The sequence below is a fragment of the Cydia strobilella genome, chromosome 22, assembly GCF_947568885.1.
Source record: "Cydia strobilella chromosome 22, ilCydStro3.1, whole genome shotgun sequence".
Taxonomy (NCBI): Eukaryota; Metazoa; Arthropoda; class Insecta; order Lepidoptera; family Tortricidae; genus Cydia; species Cydia strobilella.
The window spans coordinates 5,783,618-5,800,830 of record NC_086062.1 but is presented as its reverse complement, the minus strand read 5'-3'; the positions used below and the strand labels follow the sequence as shown (position 1 = coordinate 5,800,830).

At 38.1% G+C, this 17,213-nt stretch overlaps 2 protein-coding genes across 7 annotated transcripts in view; one reads left to right on the top strand and one right to left on the bottom strand.

The window, feature by feature from the left end:
- LOC134751386 (collagen alpha-1(I) chain-like) overlaps nucleotides 1-13,909 on the bottom strand; it is a 33,569-nt gene extending 19,660 nt beyond the window's left edge. For 2 of the 6 annotated variants that reach the window (XM_063686748.1, XM_063686753.1), the window contains exons 1-8: nucleotides 13,666-13,894; nucleotides 10,488-10,583; nucleotides 5,981-6,154; nucleotides 5,396-5,526; nucleotides 4,701-4,859; nucleotides 3,935-4,063; nucleotides 639-893; nucleotides 196-309 (exon numbers count right to left, since the gene is read on the bottom strand). In XM_063686748.1, coding sequence (XP_063542818.1) covers nucleotides 196-309; nucleotides 639-893; nucleotides 3,935-4,063; nucleotides 4,701-4,859; nucleotides 5,396-5,526; nucleotides 5,981-6,154; nucleotides 10,488-10,557 — 1,032 coding nt within the window. In that variant the 5' untranslated portion in view covers nucleotides 10,558-10,583; nucleotides 13,666-13,894. Of the gene's footprint in view, nucleotides 1-195; nucleotides 310-638; nucleotides 894-3,934; nucleotides 4,064-4,700; nucleotides 4,860-5,395; nucleotides 5,527-5,980; nucleotides 6,155-10,487; nucleotides 10,584-13,259; nucleotides 13,630-13,665 lie in introns of those variants that run through there. The other 4 variants (XM_063686749.1, XM_063686752.1, XM_063686751.1 and 1 more) reach the window with 4 other exon arrangements.
- A 1,014-nt stretch (nucleotides 13,910-14,923) lies between these two features.
- The window catches only part of LOC134751452 (catenin delta-2), a 68,039-nt gene continuing 65,749 nt past the window's right edge, over nucleotides 14,924-17,213 (top strand). The window contains exon 1 of the mRNA XM_063686860.1: nucleotides 14,924-15,330. The gene's annotated coding sequence lies outside the window, so the exon portion shown is untranslated. The remainder of the gene's footprint in view (nucleotides 15,331-17,213) is intronic.

Sequence of the window (17,213 nt, the reverse complement as noted above, 5' to 3'; positions counted from 1 at the left end):
TTAAAACGTGGAATCAAACGATCGTCCACAAACGGCGTTTATTTAATGCTAACAAGAGGGCAGTAAGAGAAGGGACCGTTTAATACATTTACATTTAGTTTATTTACACCTGCAGCCCCATTTCATGGCGACCTTGCCAGTTATGCACAATATCCGCCCTTTCCTATAAAATAAAATAAGTTGTGTGATACTCACGGTGTCCCAGGGAATTTCACCATCAGCACCGAGGCCGTCCATGACACCGCAGGACGGGGTGCCCCCTGGAAACCCATCCATTGGTCCCATCTGCCCCATCTGACCCATTTGGCCCTGAAAAGAAACATCGTTTTAATCCCACTTACGTAAATATTGTTGTTACGGAGCCCTGGAAGTAATAATTGATTATACTCCCAAGAGAAAAGTATCTTTTTAAATCGTGTTAAAAAAAATGCGTACAGTGGAGGTTTTTTTAAATGAAAATACTTACACACTTTTATTAACTCTTAAAAGTAAATCTTGACTATTTCTACATGTGTTAACGTTCTCACACTATTTTCAATTGTGGCCGTATGCTAAATAAACTCGCGGTAGAAATTAACAAATTCGTGTAACATTCATTTTAATTTTGTAGGTGTCATATTTACATTCCTTGCGCTTACCTTCATCATCATCATCTGATTCCCAGGCCCGCCCATCCTCGCCGGGCCGCCCATCATGTTGGGCCCCATGTGCCCCATGCCCATCGGCCCCATAGGCCCGCCGGGGCCCATCATGTGCCCCATCTGGTTGGGGCCGCCCGGGCCCATCATGTTGGGGCCGCCGCGCATGCCACCGCGGGTCTTGGCCATGGCGAGGTTGTTCAGCCATTGCGCCGGGCTCTGCTTGTTGAACTGGCCCATTTTCAGTGGGTGTTTCTGTAAATATACAAATTATTTAAGAATACGTGTTAATAATATATACAGGCTATACAGCAGTAATAATATAAATATATTGATAAACAAATAAATAACCTCATTGATGACCCGTGGGCGGAGATCGAAGAAGTCAGGAGTCGGAGAGAAAAACCAGCGTATATATCATCTATTGGTAAAGTGGACGAGTACATCTTTCTTATAACTATCCTAAACCTATTGATTAAACCCTATTGGCCTTCTCTTGAACTAGGTACCCTGGTGGGTGCGTAAAGTAGATAAGACAGCGAGGGTTCGATACAGAATAGAGGGTGTCCCATAGATGGCACTGTTAACACTATTAATTTTTTTTTATAAATTACTATCTACATAGTTTTCACACTAATACTTTCACATTTTTAGGATATTGAAAACCCACAGTGACTGGATTTTCAATATCCTAAAAATGTTTGTGTCCAAATTGAAACTATGAGTATTCGAAAATACGATGAATGCTAAAGAATCATTCTTCGTACAATACAATACAAATACGTTTTATTGCACACCTCAATACAGAAACAATACAAAGAATACAAAAAAAAAACAGAGGTAAACAACAGGCGGTCTTATCGCTAAAAAGCGATCTGTTCATGACAACTTTTAAGCAGCGGAAATTAATAAACTGATATTTATTTATTAAGCTGTAAAGTTGTCACAATTACTTTAAAGCAATAGTTGTTGTATGTGAGCAAAACCTAATCATTAATAAACATAATGCGTGTAAATTATCTATACATAATAATTAACATTTTCCATATGAAAAGCCCAATGTGGAACAAAAACGTTTTGCATACAAAACCTGTATTGTCATCATATAATGTGCAGAGTATTTACAAATCGTACGACCTTGACAGATTCAAGGGCATATTACAAATCATCATTAATTTTACCAGCGTTTAAGATTCAAGGTCATATTAAATCCGGAATTCAGAGGTAATTTTTTAGGGTTCCGTACCCAAAGGGTAAAAACGGGACCCTATTACTAAGACTCCGCTGTCCGTCTGTCTGTCTGTCATCAGGCTGTATCTCATGAACCATGATAGCTAGACAGTTGAAATTTTCACAGATGATGTATTTCTGTTGTAGCTATAACAACAAATACTAAAAAGTACGAAACCCTCGGTGGGCGAGTCCGACTCGCACTTGGCCGGTTTTTTTATACACTTATTGCTGTATTCAACCTATCTCTTTAAAGAAGAAAAGATCTCATGTATAAATAAATATTTGAGGACATTCTTACACAATTGACTAAGCTCCATAGCCCAAGAAGGCTTTTGTTGTGGGTACTCAGACAAAAATATCTGTTCTCATCACACAAAAATAAATGGCCTTTCTGACCCAGGACCGTCGGATTCATACCTACAGTACCTATAGTGTAGCTGCAGATAATATCCAAAGACGGTACCTGTGTATATACAGGGCGGCTAAAAAATAAGTGCACTCCCGTTGCCAGGGATGTTTTGAGATTATACGGAGCAACTTTTACTATGGGACCAACCACGAAATCGCCAAAAAATAATTTACCCTCCCATAGAAAATGGACTAGCCAAAATGTATGAAATAGCCAATTTTTTTCGCTGTTTCATACTATTTGGCTGGTCCATTTTCTATGGGAGGGTAAATTAGGACTTGGTCCAACAGTAAAAGTTGCTCAGTATAATCCCAAAACCTCCCTGGCAACGGGTATGCACTTATTTTTAGCAACCGTGTATATTACATAAGTGCATCTTCTGTTGCACACTTGAGTAAACGTCTAAAGCGTTGCAAATGCATTATCTGCGCCACGACCAAGGCTGTGTCGCTAACCCACTTCTCAGTTATCACAGATTACTGAGATTACTGTTCTACATGGCGGTAAAACTGTAAAACGGTTATCGACAGATTTAATAGGGAGTATTACTGCAATGTTCTGCCGCCAGAGTGCAGCACTAGTGCATATACTAAACCGTAGAGTAACTTATACATATATACGAATAGTGACGCCCTCTACGCAGAGTTTTGCGTAATATTCCCTATTCACGAAGGTTTATTTGCTACCCAAGAAACGACCTTGAAGTTTTCAATTTACAATTGAACTTTGATTGCCCTTGTTGATCTGATGCCGAGTCGGTGTAAGTTATGTACTTCTAACATTTCTGAACATTAGCTAGTTTACTAAGATTAAATATATACACGGTGGCTAAAAAATAAGTGGATTCCCGTTGCCAGGGAGGTTTTGGGATTATACTGAGCAACTTTTACTATATCACCAACTCCGAATTCGCGAAAAAAAATTTCGCTGGTCCATTTTCTATGGGAGGGTTATTTTTTTTCGCGATTTCGTGGTTGGTCCCATAGTAAAAGTTGCTCAGTATAATCCCAAAACCTCCCTAGCAACGGGAATGCACTTCTTTTTTAGCCACCTGTATAATATGGTATGCAGAATGGTGGGTTAATTTTGGAAGCATACATTTTGCATTCAGATTTTGCATTTTGGAGTTGAAACTCTAGGTCCATGGGGTCCCAGCGCGCATAAGTTGTTTGCAGAAATCGCGAAGCGTCTGGTTGACGTAACTGGTAACCGAAGAGCTGGCGGCTTTCTCGCACAACGTATCAGCATTGCGATACAGCGGGGAAATGCCGCCAGCATCCTTGGTACAATGCCTCAAGGGCCTATTTTAGATTTAAGCTAGTTATTAATTTCGTTTACGTAGTACTAATTCAGATTGAAACTGCATTGCGAATCATGTTTAGTTTTCTTATCTATTTTTAAATAATAAATTTAAATTTGTCGTCACACAAGACGTCCTTACGAAATTGGACGCATATTCTGCAGTCATATAATAGTAGACGATGAAGTTTCCTTGACGATAATTTCATCACCCTTATTAAGTTATTACCATTTGATAAGGTTTTATTAAACGACAATCGTACTTACTCACTTCAAGATATTTTAAGGTTACATGCAGTTATGCCAGCGATAATAGACTCTATTGTAATAAGATAACGTTGCTAATCCCACTAACCTCAAGATATTTCTTAGTGCCCGGCTGAGCGCAGTGGTAGGAGATGATGGAGTGATGCTGCCCGGAGATCACAGACTCGGCTCCCTTGTTGGCCATTATCGTCGAGAACACGAAGATTTGGCTCTGCTGCTGGCGTTAATAAGTTGCGTTAGTAAGGTAGTTATCATTTGAAGGTTAATTATTCACACAGGAGTTTTCGAGGACATAAATATACATACTTTTAGGACGCATCACTCTTATTAAGAAACCTTTTAAACTCTTACAAGGGACAAAAATGAACGTTTCAAATGATGGTGTCACTATCTAACGCAGCAGTTCTCAGTTCAATCCATTTTGTTCGGCGCTTAGATATATGGTCAAAATAAGTCAAATTTCGTTCGATAGGTTACGAATACCAGCTGTGGAACACCTGCCTCCAGGGGAAAGGAAAAGTGGGCAGCATGGAAAGCTCTTAACAGACTTAGGACGGGAGTTGGTCGGTCAAAAGATAATCTTCTGATACACATAAGACAGTGTTCTCTGTGGTCAACGATGTGCACTGAGGAAGATCTCCTGGGGGCCACACCCCGAGGGCTAGAAGTGGCAAAGCATTGACAGACAAAAATTTTGTTTTAAGAAGTTTGATCCCTTTACACGAACAAGAAGAAGTTCGATAGCTGGCGCTACTATTTTTAATTGTCCATGCTAATAACTGAAGATAGGTGAACCTTATAATTATGTATCTTCGCAATAAGGGTTAAAATTGTAAATGAACATGGTACTCTACCTCCATACTCCCGGCCTGCTTGCTGATGACATTCGACGGCAGCGTCTGCGCTTCACTGGACATGCCCATGGACACCCCGGGGCCCATGGGCCCGCCGCCGCCCATGCGGCACGAGCCCATGTCCGGCCCGTTCGGGTTGCGGCAGTTTTGGTTGCCGTCCTGTTCAAGTAAAGTAGATTTACGAGGTTCTTGGTATTTGAAAGTAAGTAAGTATTGAAAGTAATTAATTTAAAAACATCATTTTTTTGAAAAATAATGGGACCTTCTCTTAACACAAAGCGTATATTTGAAAACGTGGGGAAAAACAGCATGTAGCGAAAAGCGTCTACGAACAGAGATTCCGCCTAGCGAATCGCTGGCAATGAGCTGGCCGGGTAGTGAAAGTGTGGAACAGTTTGCCCGAATTCGTAATCAATTCGTAATCAGACTCGACAAACATTTTACGAATGGACAAACCACAAGTGCAGGACATTATTTTAAGCTGCCTGTGCATTCGTATATAATATAATATAATAATGAATGTGTTAAAATATTGCCAAGCCTGACTTACAATACGTGTCTTACAAAAGTTCTCTCACTGTGATTTTGCTTAGACTGGCCATATAAACACGAAGAGACAATACTAAGTTACCACAGATCCCCAAAAAAATAGGATGAAAGAGAATTGCATTGTAAGAAAAAATTTGGTGACATACCTGCATGTTGCCAGACGATCCTCGCAACCCGGTCTGCGGGTCTAAAATATCGTTGGAGTCTGATGACAGCCGCTCGGACTTGAGAGACCCCGGCCCGGGCATGTCGCACGACGGAGACTTTGTTGGATCACCTATGGAAATTGACATGTGTTAGTTTTTTCATGAAGTAAACAAAAAAATGCACAGAAAAGTAAGCCTTATTCTTTTGTACAGGGGTGGGGACTCAAACCTGCCTTCCACGCTTTCGACTCTTCCGTTTCTTTGTTGGGGGCCGGCTTTTATCTAGCTTCCAGGCGGATTCTGTGCGCGGGGCATAGTTTGAAAACCCCTGCCAGTAGTACACAATTTCTGTACCGTTGCTAAGTATTGATAACATCAACCTCAAGGTTTCCAGAGTGGAGAACCTTGTTTAATCTTCTCTAGCTGCGTTCATCCTTTCTATTGCTTACTTTATCTTTTTAAATGCAACATATTAGGTGCTAGGGATTCTTACCAGGACCCCACCAGAGTCCTCTTGTGAGTGGGGTTCCATTTTGACCCTGTGTGACCTTCTCTAAAGGTACTGATTACTATTTAAACACTCACCATCGTTGTCCATGAGACCGTCGATCTCAGTCTTGATCCCATCGACCCCTAAGTCCCCACCAGAGTCCTCCTGTGAGTGGGGCTCCATTTTGACCCTGTGTGCCGGCTCGTCGGGCTCCTTCTTCAGCGCCGCCGGGGTCGGCAGCGACGCTGATGGCGGGCGGGAGCCGTGGCCTGTTGAAAAAGACAATTTTAGTGGGGAGTTCACAGTTCAGTGCCATTTAAGAACGTTAATTGATTCTTCTTTCTTTAAGGGTTATTGTGGTCGAAAGTAAATTCCAGAACTCTTGAGCGACGGCCCACTATGGCCCATACATCAGGCGGTTGGCGGTCCATTTGTCAAAGAAACACAAGAAATATACAAATCGCTCTTAAACTATCGTGAGACATATTTCAAAATATTTATCAGTACGGTTTTCGTGCCTGAGGATGGATTCCCAAAGAATCCGAAACATGTCGCCAAAAGCGACTAAAAATAATAGTGAGTAAAAACCGTACTGATAAATATTTTGAAATATACAAATCTCTATTCTGTGTGCATGTATGCTTTATAAAATAACCACTTTTCTTTCAAAAACAATGGCTTGGTCCATGGTAAATGGACTCCTATCGTAATGTTAAAACAGATCATTCCTCCTCCTCACCTTAGCGTTTTACCGGTCGCATCCTAAAGAAGCAAGGAGTTCGCTTTGACAACCAATAAGGGTTAGCGCAGGCTCTAATTTTTACGTAAGCGACTGCCATTCGACATTCCGACCTGCTTTATTGAAATTAATCCGTTTCCCGGCGATGTTTAACAAGTGGTAAATATAAAAATGTTATTTCGGACGAACTCATTCGTACGAGCGGTCGCCGGTGATTGAATTAAGTCAATTAAGATAAGTCATTGCTCATCTCTAAGAACTAACCCCCCCCCCCCCCCCCCCCCCCCCAAGCGTGTTAAAGTGTCAGTAATATGTTGGAATTATACCGTGTTTGTATTCTTAGGACAAAATGTAATAAATAGATATAAACAGCGTTCTTATGCATAATAAAATAAAAATCAAGTCAGCAAAGGCCATTTACGAAAATTTTCTTCTGAAAAGGTCTTTGAAAAGTCTTAAACATGTCGTCCTAAGTGGTCGATGTCAAGATATGAAGTTCGTTTTGTTAGCGTTCTTTCTTCTTTACGTGTCTTTTTATTGAAAAATATTGAAAAACGCTTTGAAAAATTAATTTATATTAAATATTAAAGCAAAATAATGTAAAAGATCGTATATGATTTATAATTGTAACATATTTGCTGTGACTTATTTTTCAAATGATTTTCAATAAAAAGATACGTCAAGATCGCTTACCTTCTTTCTAATCCTAAAAACGAACTACTTATAGGTAAAGCTGCCTGCCTGAACCATTTGCTAGGAAACACTGTTAAAATTGCAAAACTTGTTTCATTGAATTCCTGTTGATGTTAATAATGAAATCGAACTCATCATTATTTATAACGCTTTCTCGGTAAAAAAAACATACAATACTGGTATATTTAGTCAGTAATATTGCTATAAATGGTTAAATACTGTAACACCTGAGGTGTTCAAGTGGAAAAATATGTTTCGACATTATTATGATGATTTAAAATTTTGTAATCTTTACTTCAATCAAAACTGGAAAGGTAATTATGACTGATATGTGATGAAGAGCATCACAAAAAAAAACGTGTTTTAACAACACTTTTTTAATTTTAATTTAGAACTATCAGCAGATTTTTTTTTACGCTGGGCTTATTAGCAATAAAGATATTGAGTATTAAATTTCTCAAACAACGCCTTCGGATGTTGTATATGACCTCTTTCACACAAGTTCGAATATTAAAAAAATACAAACCTGCCGAATCGGCCCTTACAACCCTGCGTTAGTTTTAAAATAAATACACGCACTGATTCCACTCCAATAAACCATATTTAACTAAATAAAATATTTATATTAGATTCAGTCTCGTATTCTGTACACAATCCAGAATTGATTACACGCATGGACGATAACTTATGCTTTCACCATCGCATTTCTATTGTTCTTTTTATTCAATACGATCGTACAAATGTATGTTATCTTGTGAAGTATTTGTTTTAAGATGCATTAGAAGGCCTGAGGTAAAGAAAGGTCATACGAATTAATTAGTAGTTTCTTGGATGAAAACATGATTTTTTTCCCCTCTCAGCACGCAACTGAAGAGTACAGTCGTGAGATATATCAGAGCGGCCAAGGTATTCAAAAATATCAGAACAAAGCCTCTATAGCAAGACGTTAAATTTGTTCACTGTTCAGATCAGACATAGAAGTTTTTGTGGCAAAAACGAGTGTTTGAGAAAATGAAACATCGATAAATCTGTTATCGATAAGTAATAGATTAATATTTAAAAGATGTATAACTTCTACTTGCTGTAGGTAAGTTACCGAGAAATTTCAAGAATGCAAATCAATTACAAAGCGGTATAATTTCTTTATTACATATATTTAGTACTTAAAAATTGAAACGCAAACATGTAGTATACCGTGCCAAAAGAATAGAAAACTACCAGTATATCAAAAGAGAAGAAGATATCGAACGTGTTGTGTATCGCGATAACTAGCTTCTTATAACATGTAATAAATATATATAACGTTAAGGTAACATCGATAACGGACAGTATGTCGATATTTCATTTTGTCAATCACTTTATTTTGCCACAAAAACTTCTATGTCTGGTTCAGATACTTCAGATGTTTTTGAACAACTTGGCCGATTCGATATATCTGATGGCGATTGTACGTACTATTGTATTGTAAGTTTGACATACAAACATATTTTTTTATATACCACGACGGTGGCAAACAAGCATACGGCCCGCCTGATGGTAAGCAGTCACCGTAGCCTATGGACGCCTGCAACACAAGAGATATTACATGCGCGTTGCCGACCCTTGAGATACGGTTCATGAGATGTCAGCCTGGTGACATATTATTGTAGAATAGTAATTTTATCAAGTTCCTGGACAGAAACGCATGTTCAGAGAATATTCAAGCCATTTTATCCACTGACCTACAGAGGTCTCGAGACCTGTCATCTTTTATTTTTTTAGTGAGGTTTGTAGTAGCGACATCTAACGCCAAGCCGCAAAATTTCAAACGGAATTTTAAACGGGGTCTCGATAGCTACCGGGATAAGAGTTGGGCCAAGGTAACTCTAAAAAAACCGGCCAAGTGCGAGTCGGACTCGCGCACGAAGGGTTCCATTACGGAAAGAAAACAGCAAAAAAATCACGTTTGTTGTATGGGAGCCCCATTTAAATATTTATATTATTCTGTTTTTAGTATTTGTTGTTATAGCGGCAACAGTAATACATCATCTGTGAAAATTTCAACTGTCTAGCTATGACGGTTCATGAGATACAGCCTGGTGACAGACAGACGGACACACGGACAGACAGACGGACAGCGGAGTCTTAGTAACAGGGTCCCGTTTTTACCCTTTGGGTACGGAACCCTAAAAACGGACATTGTATAACTGGCTATTAGACAATATTTTTACAATATTAGAGAATATTTTGACTTCCACACTGGCTAATGACATTTTATTTATTATTATTATTCTCTTTATTTATTCTTTTTCTTATGTTAGGTTTTTTATAATATGCATATAAAAGTAAAATATAAAAACAATTACAAAACAATACAAAATACATATAAACAAATTATAAAAAACCTAACCTAGGGTGCCGCCAGCAGCGGGGCAGGGCCCAAGCTGCCGGTGGTCAGGGCCGCAGAGAAAGGAACCGGCGGACTATCCGCGCCGTGTCCAAGATCACCGCCTTCTGCATCTGACCCTTGATCCAACCACCTAGCGAGAGTCTCTCAAGGTGTTGGTCGAGACTCTTCGCTATGAGACCATTCGCTGAAACGACTATCGGGACAATGATCGTCGAATCAACATCCCACATGGCGGTTATCCGCGGTTATTATTATTATTATTATTATCATTTTATTTTTACTGTTGTTGACTGATTATCAGATTGCACGAAATGTAAATAGATTTTGTAAGATTTAAGATGTACATATTTTGCATGCTATAAATACGGCTAAATGTGTGATACTTGTAATTATAATAAGAACTTTTGTTAACCACATTTAATGCAAATAAATAATTTACTTTACATGGCTTTTTTTTATCTGGTTTTTATTGAGGCTTTGGACACTCTAGGTGAACATGTCAGCCTCATGGGTGCTTTCAATGTTCCCTACTCAAGGGAGAGGTCAATAAAGTGGTAAACACTGATTGCTTTGTCCGATATAGGCTCTGCAAGCAACGACACATCATTGAGGCGCATTGCTGGCGCAAGGGATGATCGATGAAGGGATGATTTCTACGATGAACATTTAAGCGCTCTGTATTTGTATATGTATGTTTTAAAAGGAGATCAAAACTGAAGTGTTTTTGCCAATAGATAAATGAAGCGTTTTTACAGGACGAAAATGTAATATCAGTACTCACCAGGCTCAGCAGAATCGCTGGGCTCGTCCTTGAGGCGGGCTCCGCCGCCCTTCTCCTTCTCCTTAATCATACCCCTGCGTGCCTTCGCCAACTTGACTGTACAGAAAAACGGACAAAATTAATTTTAGGTTGCGACACCGAAGGTGGGTTGTAATGTATGAATCTACATAAGGGACGTCACATTGTCACATTGCTCTGCACGCAAATGTCACGCACGCGGTGTGCAGGTCCTTATGAGAATGTATACATTACAACGCGTACCTAAGCGTCTAGTGTAGATTTGAAAGACTAATGTTCAATTAAAATTAGTGAATACATTAAATAGGTACTAGGAAAATAATAAAAAAATAAGGTGGCGGGAAGAGTTGACAAACCAAACAACTAGGGGTCACAAAACCGTGTGTATTTTAGAAAACCGGTTTTTCGGTTTTTGTGAATAAATTATTTATGATTATGTGAAATAGCTAAACCGGGTTTCCGGTTTTTTCGGTGATTTCGAGTTTATGTATATCTCATTTGTAAAATAATCAAGTATTTTTGTTTGGATCCATTCTACCTGCCTTCCACAACATTCTATTTACTTTATTTATCTTTACCAAGACCATCAACCATCAATTACCATTAATAAAGTTTTTAACTAATACGGAATACATAAGCAAAATATTACATGACAACGTTGTTGACATAGTCCTCCTTCTGGAAACGCACACTGCTGATGATACAAGAGGTAAAATATCGGGATTGATTTGGTAGCGGCCATATACCAGCATAAACGATATGGAACTACGACATACGCCCAGTCTTCTCTTACTACCCTGGTCAACATGATTTCAAATAACATCAATTCCAACATTTCCAACAACATCGCCACCACGACTATTAAAATCGGCGAAACGAGTATAATCAACATATATGTATAAGCGTCCACGTAATAGCTGCTGGCCACACTCCACCCCTTCCCTACCTGGAGCACTCATCCTTTTACATTGGAGACTTCAATAGCCACCATACCAGCTGGGGATAAAGGAAATCTGATGCCAACGGGGAGACGATCATGGACTGGGCTGGGGAGATAGGAACAACACTTTATTAGCCGTTTCTAACAAAGGCAAAGGAACATTCAAATCAGCTCGATGGAGAAGTGACCACAACCCCGGCCTAGTCTTCACAACAAGGGCAATGGACGGTACCCCAGTGGCCGCCGAGCGGTACATGCTAGAGGATTTCCCACACTCTCAACACTGCCAAGTGTTAGTTGTCATAGGTCTGAAAATATCGATGGTTGAGTCGTATCCTGCCTAACACCACCTCCAGGAAATTTGCTTATACGCTGATGACCTGGCCCTTGTGACACAAGAAAACAGCTTGGAAGTGGGACAAAATACCCTTTTTCTGCCGGTGGCGTTTGTGCCCCAGCAATTCCAAAACCGAGGAGTCCTGCTTTCAACTGTGCAACAAACTGACTAACAAATAGCTAAGTGTAAAAAAAAAAAAAACTGTCACTGCCACAATCATCTGTCAAGATGCTGTGGCCAATGATGATGTCTTGACAGACATACCTACTTGTAATTTTAGCTTGTAACACAAGCATTATGATCAAACAGTTTATGCCATGAGGATCTTCATAATTATGATATGAGGTTCGGGTTATATTCTGACTTTTAAATAATGGTATTTAACATGAATTCAATCTTTGACATTGTAATTTCATCAGATAATTTGCTTGTAAATTTCATCATTCACATTATGAAGTTGAATGGACCCCATACCACAGTGAACATGTTAAAGGATTTAACTCCAGGTTCAGTCATACTGGCAATCAAAGTATTTTTTATATTAATTAGTGATAAGCAAGTTACTTGCGTTTAGTAGCACATGTATAAACTCGCACTTAACATGTGTAAATTGAGCCTTAAGTAAAATCAAGTCATGTGTTGTTTATTTACCTTTTGATGCAACACTAAGATGTATTATATCAATGACTATTGATATTATGTCAAAAGTAATTACATGTAAAGTGAAATGCAGTTGATGCTCATGCTCATATTGTGATAAGGCCGATATCTACTGCTGATTACGTGTTGTTTACCGTTCTCAAGTTGTCTTGAACACAACATAGAAATGTATAAATCAGTTTTTACTTTGCCCCTTACAAAAAATTGGATACATTTTAATTATAGGTGAGGGTTAATTATAGGGTTAGTGTACGATAGTAAAAAATTTAGCTATAATTTTATGTCAATGAAGACTTTCATAAAAAAGTATTTTACTATAAATATAAAACTTGCGGTAGCAATATGCTCAGTAAAACAGATTTTAGGGGTTATGTTGTCTATATTCTGTCAATGAATAGGTTCTCATAGTTTCCCGATCATGTTTCAAAGCATATCATTTACAAACAGCATATTCTTATATTTTATGATGTGCTATGATGTTGGATTGTCACAAAAGGAAGGAGGAAAGTTATGTTGAAAATAATCAGCATCTTTCATGTAGGTACATGTTCAGGATAGATTTGTCCTTCTACGAGTTGAATGTGGGTTTGTTTGGCTCTGAGAGCACTCCCAAGGAGATGTCAAGGTAGAATCTGATGGTTGTGAATGAGTAAACAGCGTCAAAACGCGTTTGTATACATACGTTACGAAGACGCCTTTCGTCACGGTGCCGTTATTGGCACATGGCCCGCCAATCCACGGAACGGCACTTCATTACGAGAATTTCATTATGCACCAAACGATCCAGAGATTATTATAAATAGAGATATGTAAAAACCTTGACGGATGGAACGACGCTGACCGCCGTGCTACGACCCGCGCCGTATCAACACAACCACCTCTGATTTTATCCAGATATTCAATTAAAACGGGAATACACCGCAATATCCCATAAAAATTCCTCGTTTAAACTCCATACATAAACAATGAGATCGGGTGTAGACTGTCGCAAGCACACCAAACGCACGTTTATTATGGCCGATTTATTGCCTGAGGTACGCCGTCTCGACGAATCGACACCTCCGGAGAAAGCGTTTAACATTATTTTATATCATTCGTGTGATCTAATTAAGGTATAACGACGGGTATGCAGCAAGAAACAAAAAATCAGGATCGCTGACATTTTTGTTTATGGTACATCGAGTCGACGAGATCCAGAATCCACAAATAGCGAATAAACGTACACGATTACCGCCTCCCGACGGATTCACTAGCACTTGATAACACCAAACACTGCGTTTCTTCTCATTTATGAAAGTTTCATTGTTAAAATATACCTGATTTTTAATTTCTTTCTATCAGCATTTAACACAAATCACCACGCACACACAACATAACACATATATATGCACACATGGATACTTGAGACAATTTTCCTTCACAAAACAACAAAAAATGTTCAAGATTGCTAGCGATTCACAAATGTTTGGCGCTAGTGTCGTGTAGACCAAGAAAAAGATTGTAAAGCTAGATACTCACTTGACTTGAATAACGGAATGTAAGCTTTTGTAATATTTTTTTTGTAGTATCTGTCAGAATGCGCTTTTGTTAATAAAAGGGTGTTCAGAAATCAAATTAATATTATTATTTAACTAACTGTACGATTTTTTTGTAAATATGGTGGTAAAATATTTTATAATACGTGAATAAAGTAAAATACTATTATACATATATTACGAGTGTGTTATATATATAATATCATTTAAAAAGTTTTACCACGCAATTGAATTTTAAACAGATTCTAATAAAGAAACAAACAAATGAAACAAAAAATAACGATTCTTGTGTAAATTCTCAACTTTTAATATTTAAATATTTTTTATGTAATAACCAGAAAAATTATACTCATCCGTTTCTATTGAGTGCTAGTACTAGCGTAAGACAAAGACAGTATGATTCTCTCAGTATATGTTTGAAATGAGACAGTCTTGGGCCAAAGTTTACTATCAAACGCCAAACGGTATGGAGATGTTGAATATTGTCGCCTCGCACCAATATCTAAAAAAATTAATAGGTACCTACGCTATAATATTGACTGTGACTCACCAATCTTGTGATAATAAATAAGGCTATATACACATTATCTTTAGAAATACATTTTAAATGTTTGACATCATTAATTTAAATTTGATTATGGGAACACTATGTGCTGTCATTAATATTGTATCCTTTTTTAACAAGAGATTGTCTTGGGAGCCTAGCTGAGACAACAATAGTAAGCCGCATGGCCTGTTTTAACTGCGCATATTTAAATTTATGTGACATATCACCGTGAATATTGTAATATTTTAAATTATTCGATATCCATCCAAGGATTATCCAAGGCAAAGCACTTATTGCGTTTTTTTACATAACGCCAGTATCTCCGATATTGCCATATAAGAATTAATCATGTTCCTTCTACTTCTACGTTATCTATGATCGACGTAGCATATTGTCTATGATGTACGGTGAAGGGAGGAGGGACGGACAGATATCGTTTCGTTGACGCCTAAAATAATTATTTCATGGTGTTTTGTGATAAAATCCATATATGCGGAATACATTTAGTGAATTTATTAAATACTTCGATTGTGTTCGTGTGTAAAGGTGTAATTGGGTGGCTTATTCGTTAATCTCCACTGATTACATTCCGACCGCTCCCTCGCGCAAAGTACGTCAGACGTTAAGTATTTTTCGTACTGTTTGTACTACTTGCGATAGTAGGCCGTAATAGTAAAAGCTGTTGGAAAGTGCATTTGTACGGGAAATTGTCGGTGTAAAAAACTATCTCACGTTCCATTTATCTGAAAGCGCTATGAGTTGATCGTTTAAGTTTGTGAGATATTGTCGTTTGTGGCCATTTTTCGGTGAGTATTCCTGCATTTGTATTTACATTTTGAAACCCTGTAGTAGCGTACGAAGCGCTAGAACACGTTGGGCTGGCTGTTTTGCGCTTAGAGTAACATTTTCAACGCTAAGCCGTACTACAATACGTATCAATGAACCGCTATAGTATAGGACTACCTACTACGTGATACTCAAGTCACGTTTTCTGAATAAGTGGATAGATTTTCTATAGCATCAGGTTTTCGCGCATTTTTCCTCAGTATGCTCGTGTAACACGGCAATTTGATGAAGTATTCATTCAGAAATTAGTGTAAATTGTTAAGTATGTGGTGTGTCAGTAGTTTTAAATAGTGTAGTAGTGTCTACTTTTAATTTTGCGTCCTATTGATTCTTTAGAAGACTGTGTTGCTAAAACTAACTGTAATACCGGTATATGACTATGTATGCAGCCTATGCAATAGTTGCCTTCAATCATTGATCATTTATAAAAAAACTAACTTAAATGCCAAGATCTTGAGATTGAGATAATCATTCAATCTTAAGTCATGTGTATCATGTGTATGACAAAGTATTATTATTTTATACTTGTTTCTATCTACTATATTTGATGCTATCAAGTTAGTATTTGAGTAATTTATTTAATGGCCAACTCTAATTAGAATTCATATGAAAGAATATTAATTTGTTTAATGGAAACCACTTATACTTTTGCCCTTGTTTGTCTGTAAAATAAGAATGTTTAATTTAAGCAAAAAATATATACTTAGTAAAATATTTCGATAAAAATGCTAACCTGATAATCTAGTTTTTACTCCATTCCACACTTAAAATAAATTATGGATTTAAATAAATGGTTTATCATAAAATATAATAACTTAATGGAAAATTTGTAGAAAGCCTTGTTGATCTAATTAATTGTCAGTTCAGTTCAGTTCAGTTCATTTATTTTGTCCGTCCATGATTGCGGTTTAGTGTCATCTGAAAATAACAAAACATCATTAACTTAAATGTACTTAACTGCTTAAAAACTTTTCAAAAATTCGTTAAATACACCACTTATTTGGTTGATAATGCTTTGTGTGATAACTTCCCGCAGTGGGACACGGAAATTTAATAACTGACAGAAATAATTCCAACAAGACTAAAATTATTTAAGATACATGAAGGGACAATGGGTTGCTGGCAAGATAAGAGATACAGCTAGAAACCTGCCCTATTAGCCGGGTCCACACATAGCGAGCTTACGCGCGAGGCAATTTCCTCGCGCACAAAACGGCCAGTGTACACGTGCCTCGGCTGAGGAGGCGCGAGCGAGGCACGTCTAAAATTTTTGATACAACACGCGCGCCTCGGCCGAGTCACGTCTACACTGGCCGTTTTGTGCGCGAGGAAATTGCCTCGCGCGTATGCTCGCTATGTGTGGACCCGGCTATTGAGGCGAGGTGAGGTGAGGTGTGAAACAACAATGAACATCACAGTTATTCAGGGATAGGCTCAGTACTTCTGATTATGCTAGGAATCTTAACATGTCTCAAACCTACACAAAACCCTATGAATTTGTATACACAATGTGTTATTGATTTGCATGCAACCTCAAGAGCCCCTATTCATAAATGCCAACACAATTGTTCATTTACCTTGTATAGAATAAACAACAATGTAGATGCCTCGGTATTTTGGTGCTGCAAGTACCTGTTTGCAATTGTGTGGAGACTATTTGACAAAGCTAATGGGCATATCTCATTGACTGACATTTGGCATTGAATTTTCACAGAAAAGGAAAGGCAAGTACAGGCTTACAAATAAGATATATTTCAATAAATAAATAAGATCTATCTATATTTCATGTAATCATAAACAAAAAACCGGATAAGTGCGAGTCGGACTCGCGCACTGAGGGTTC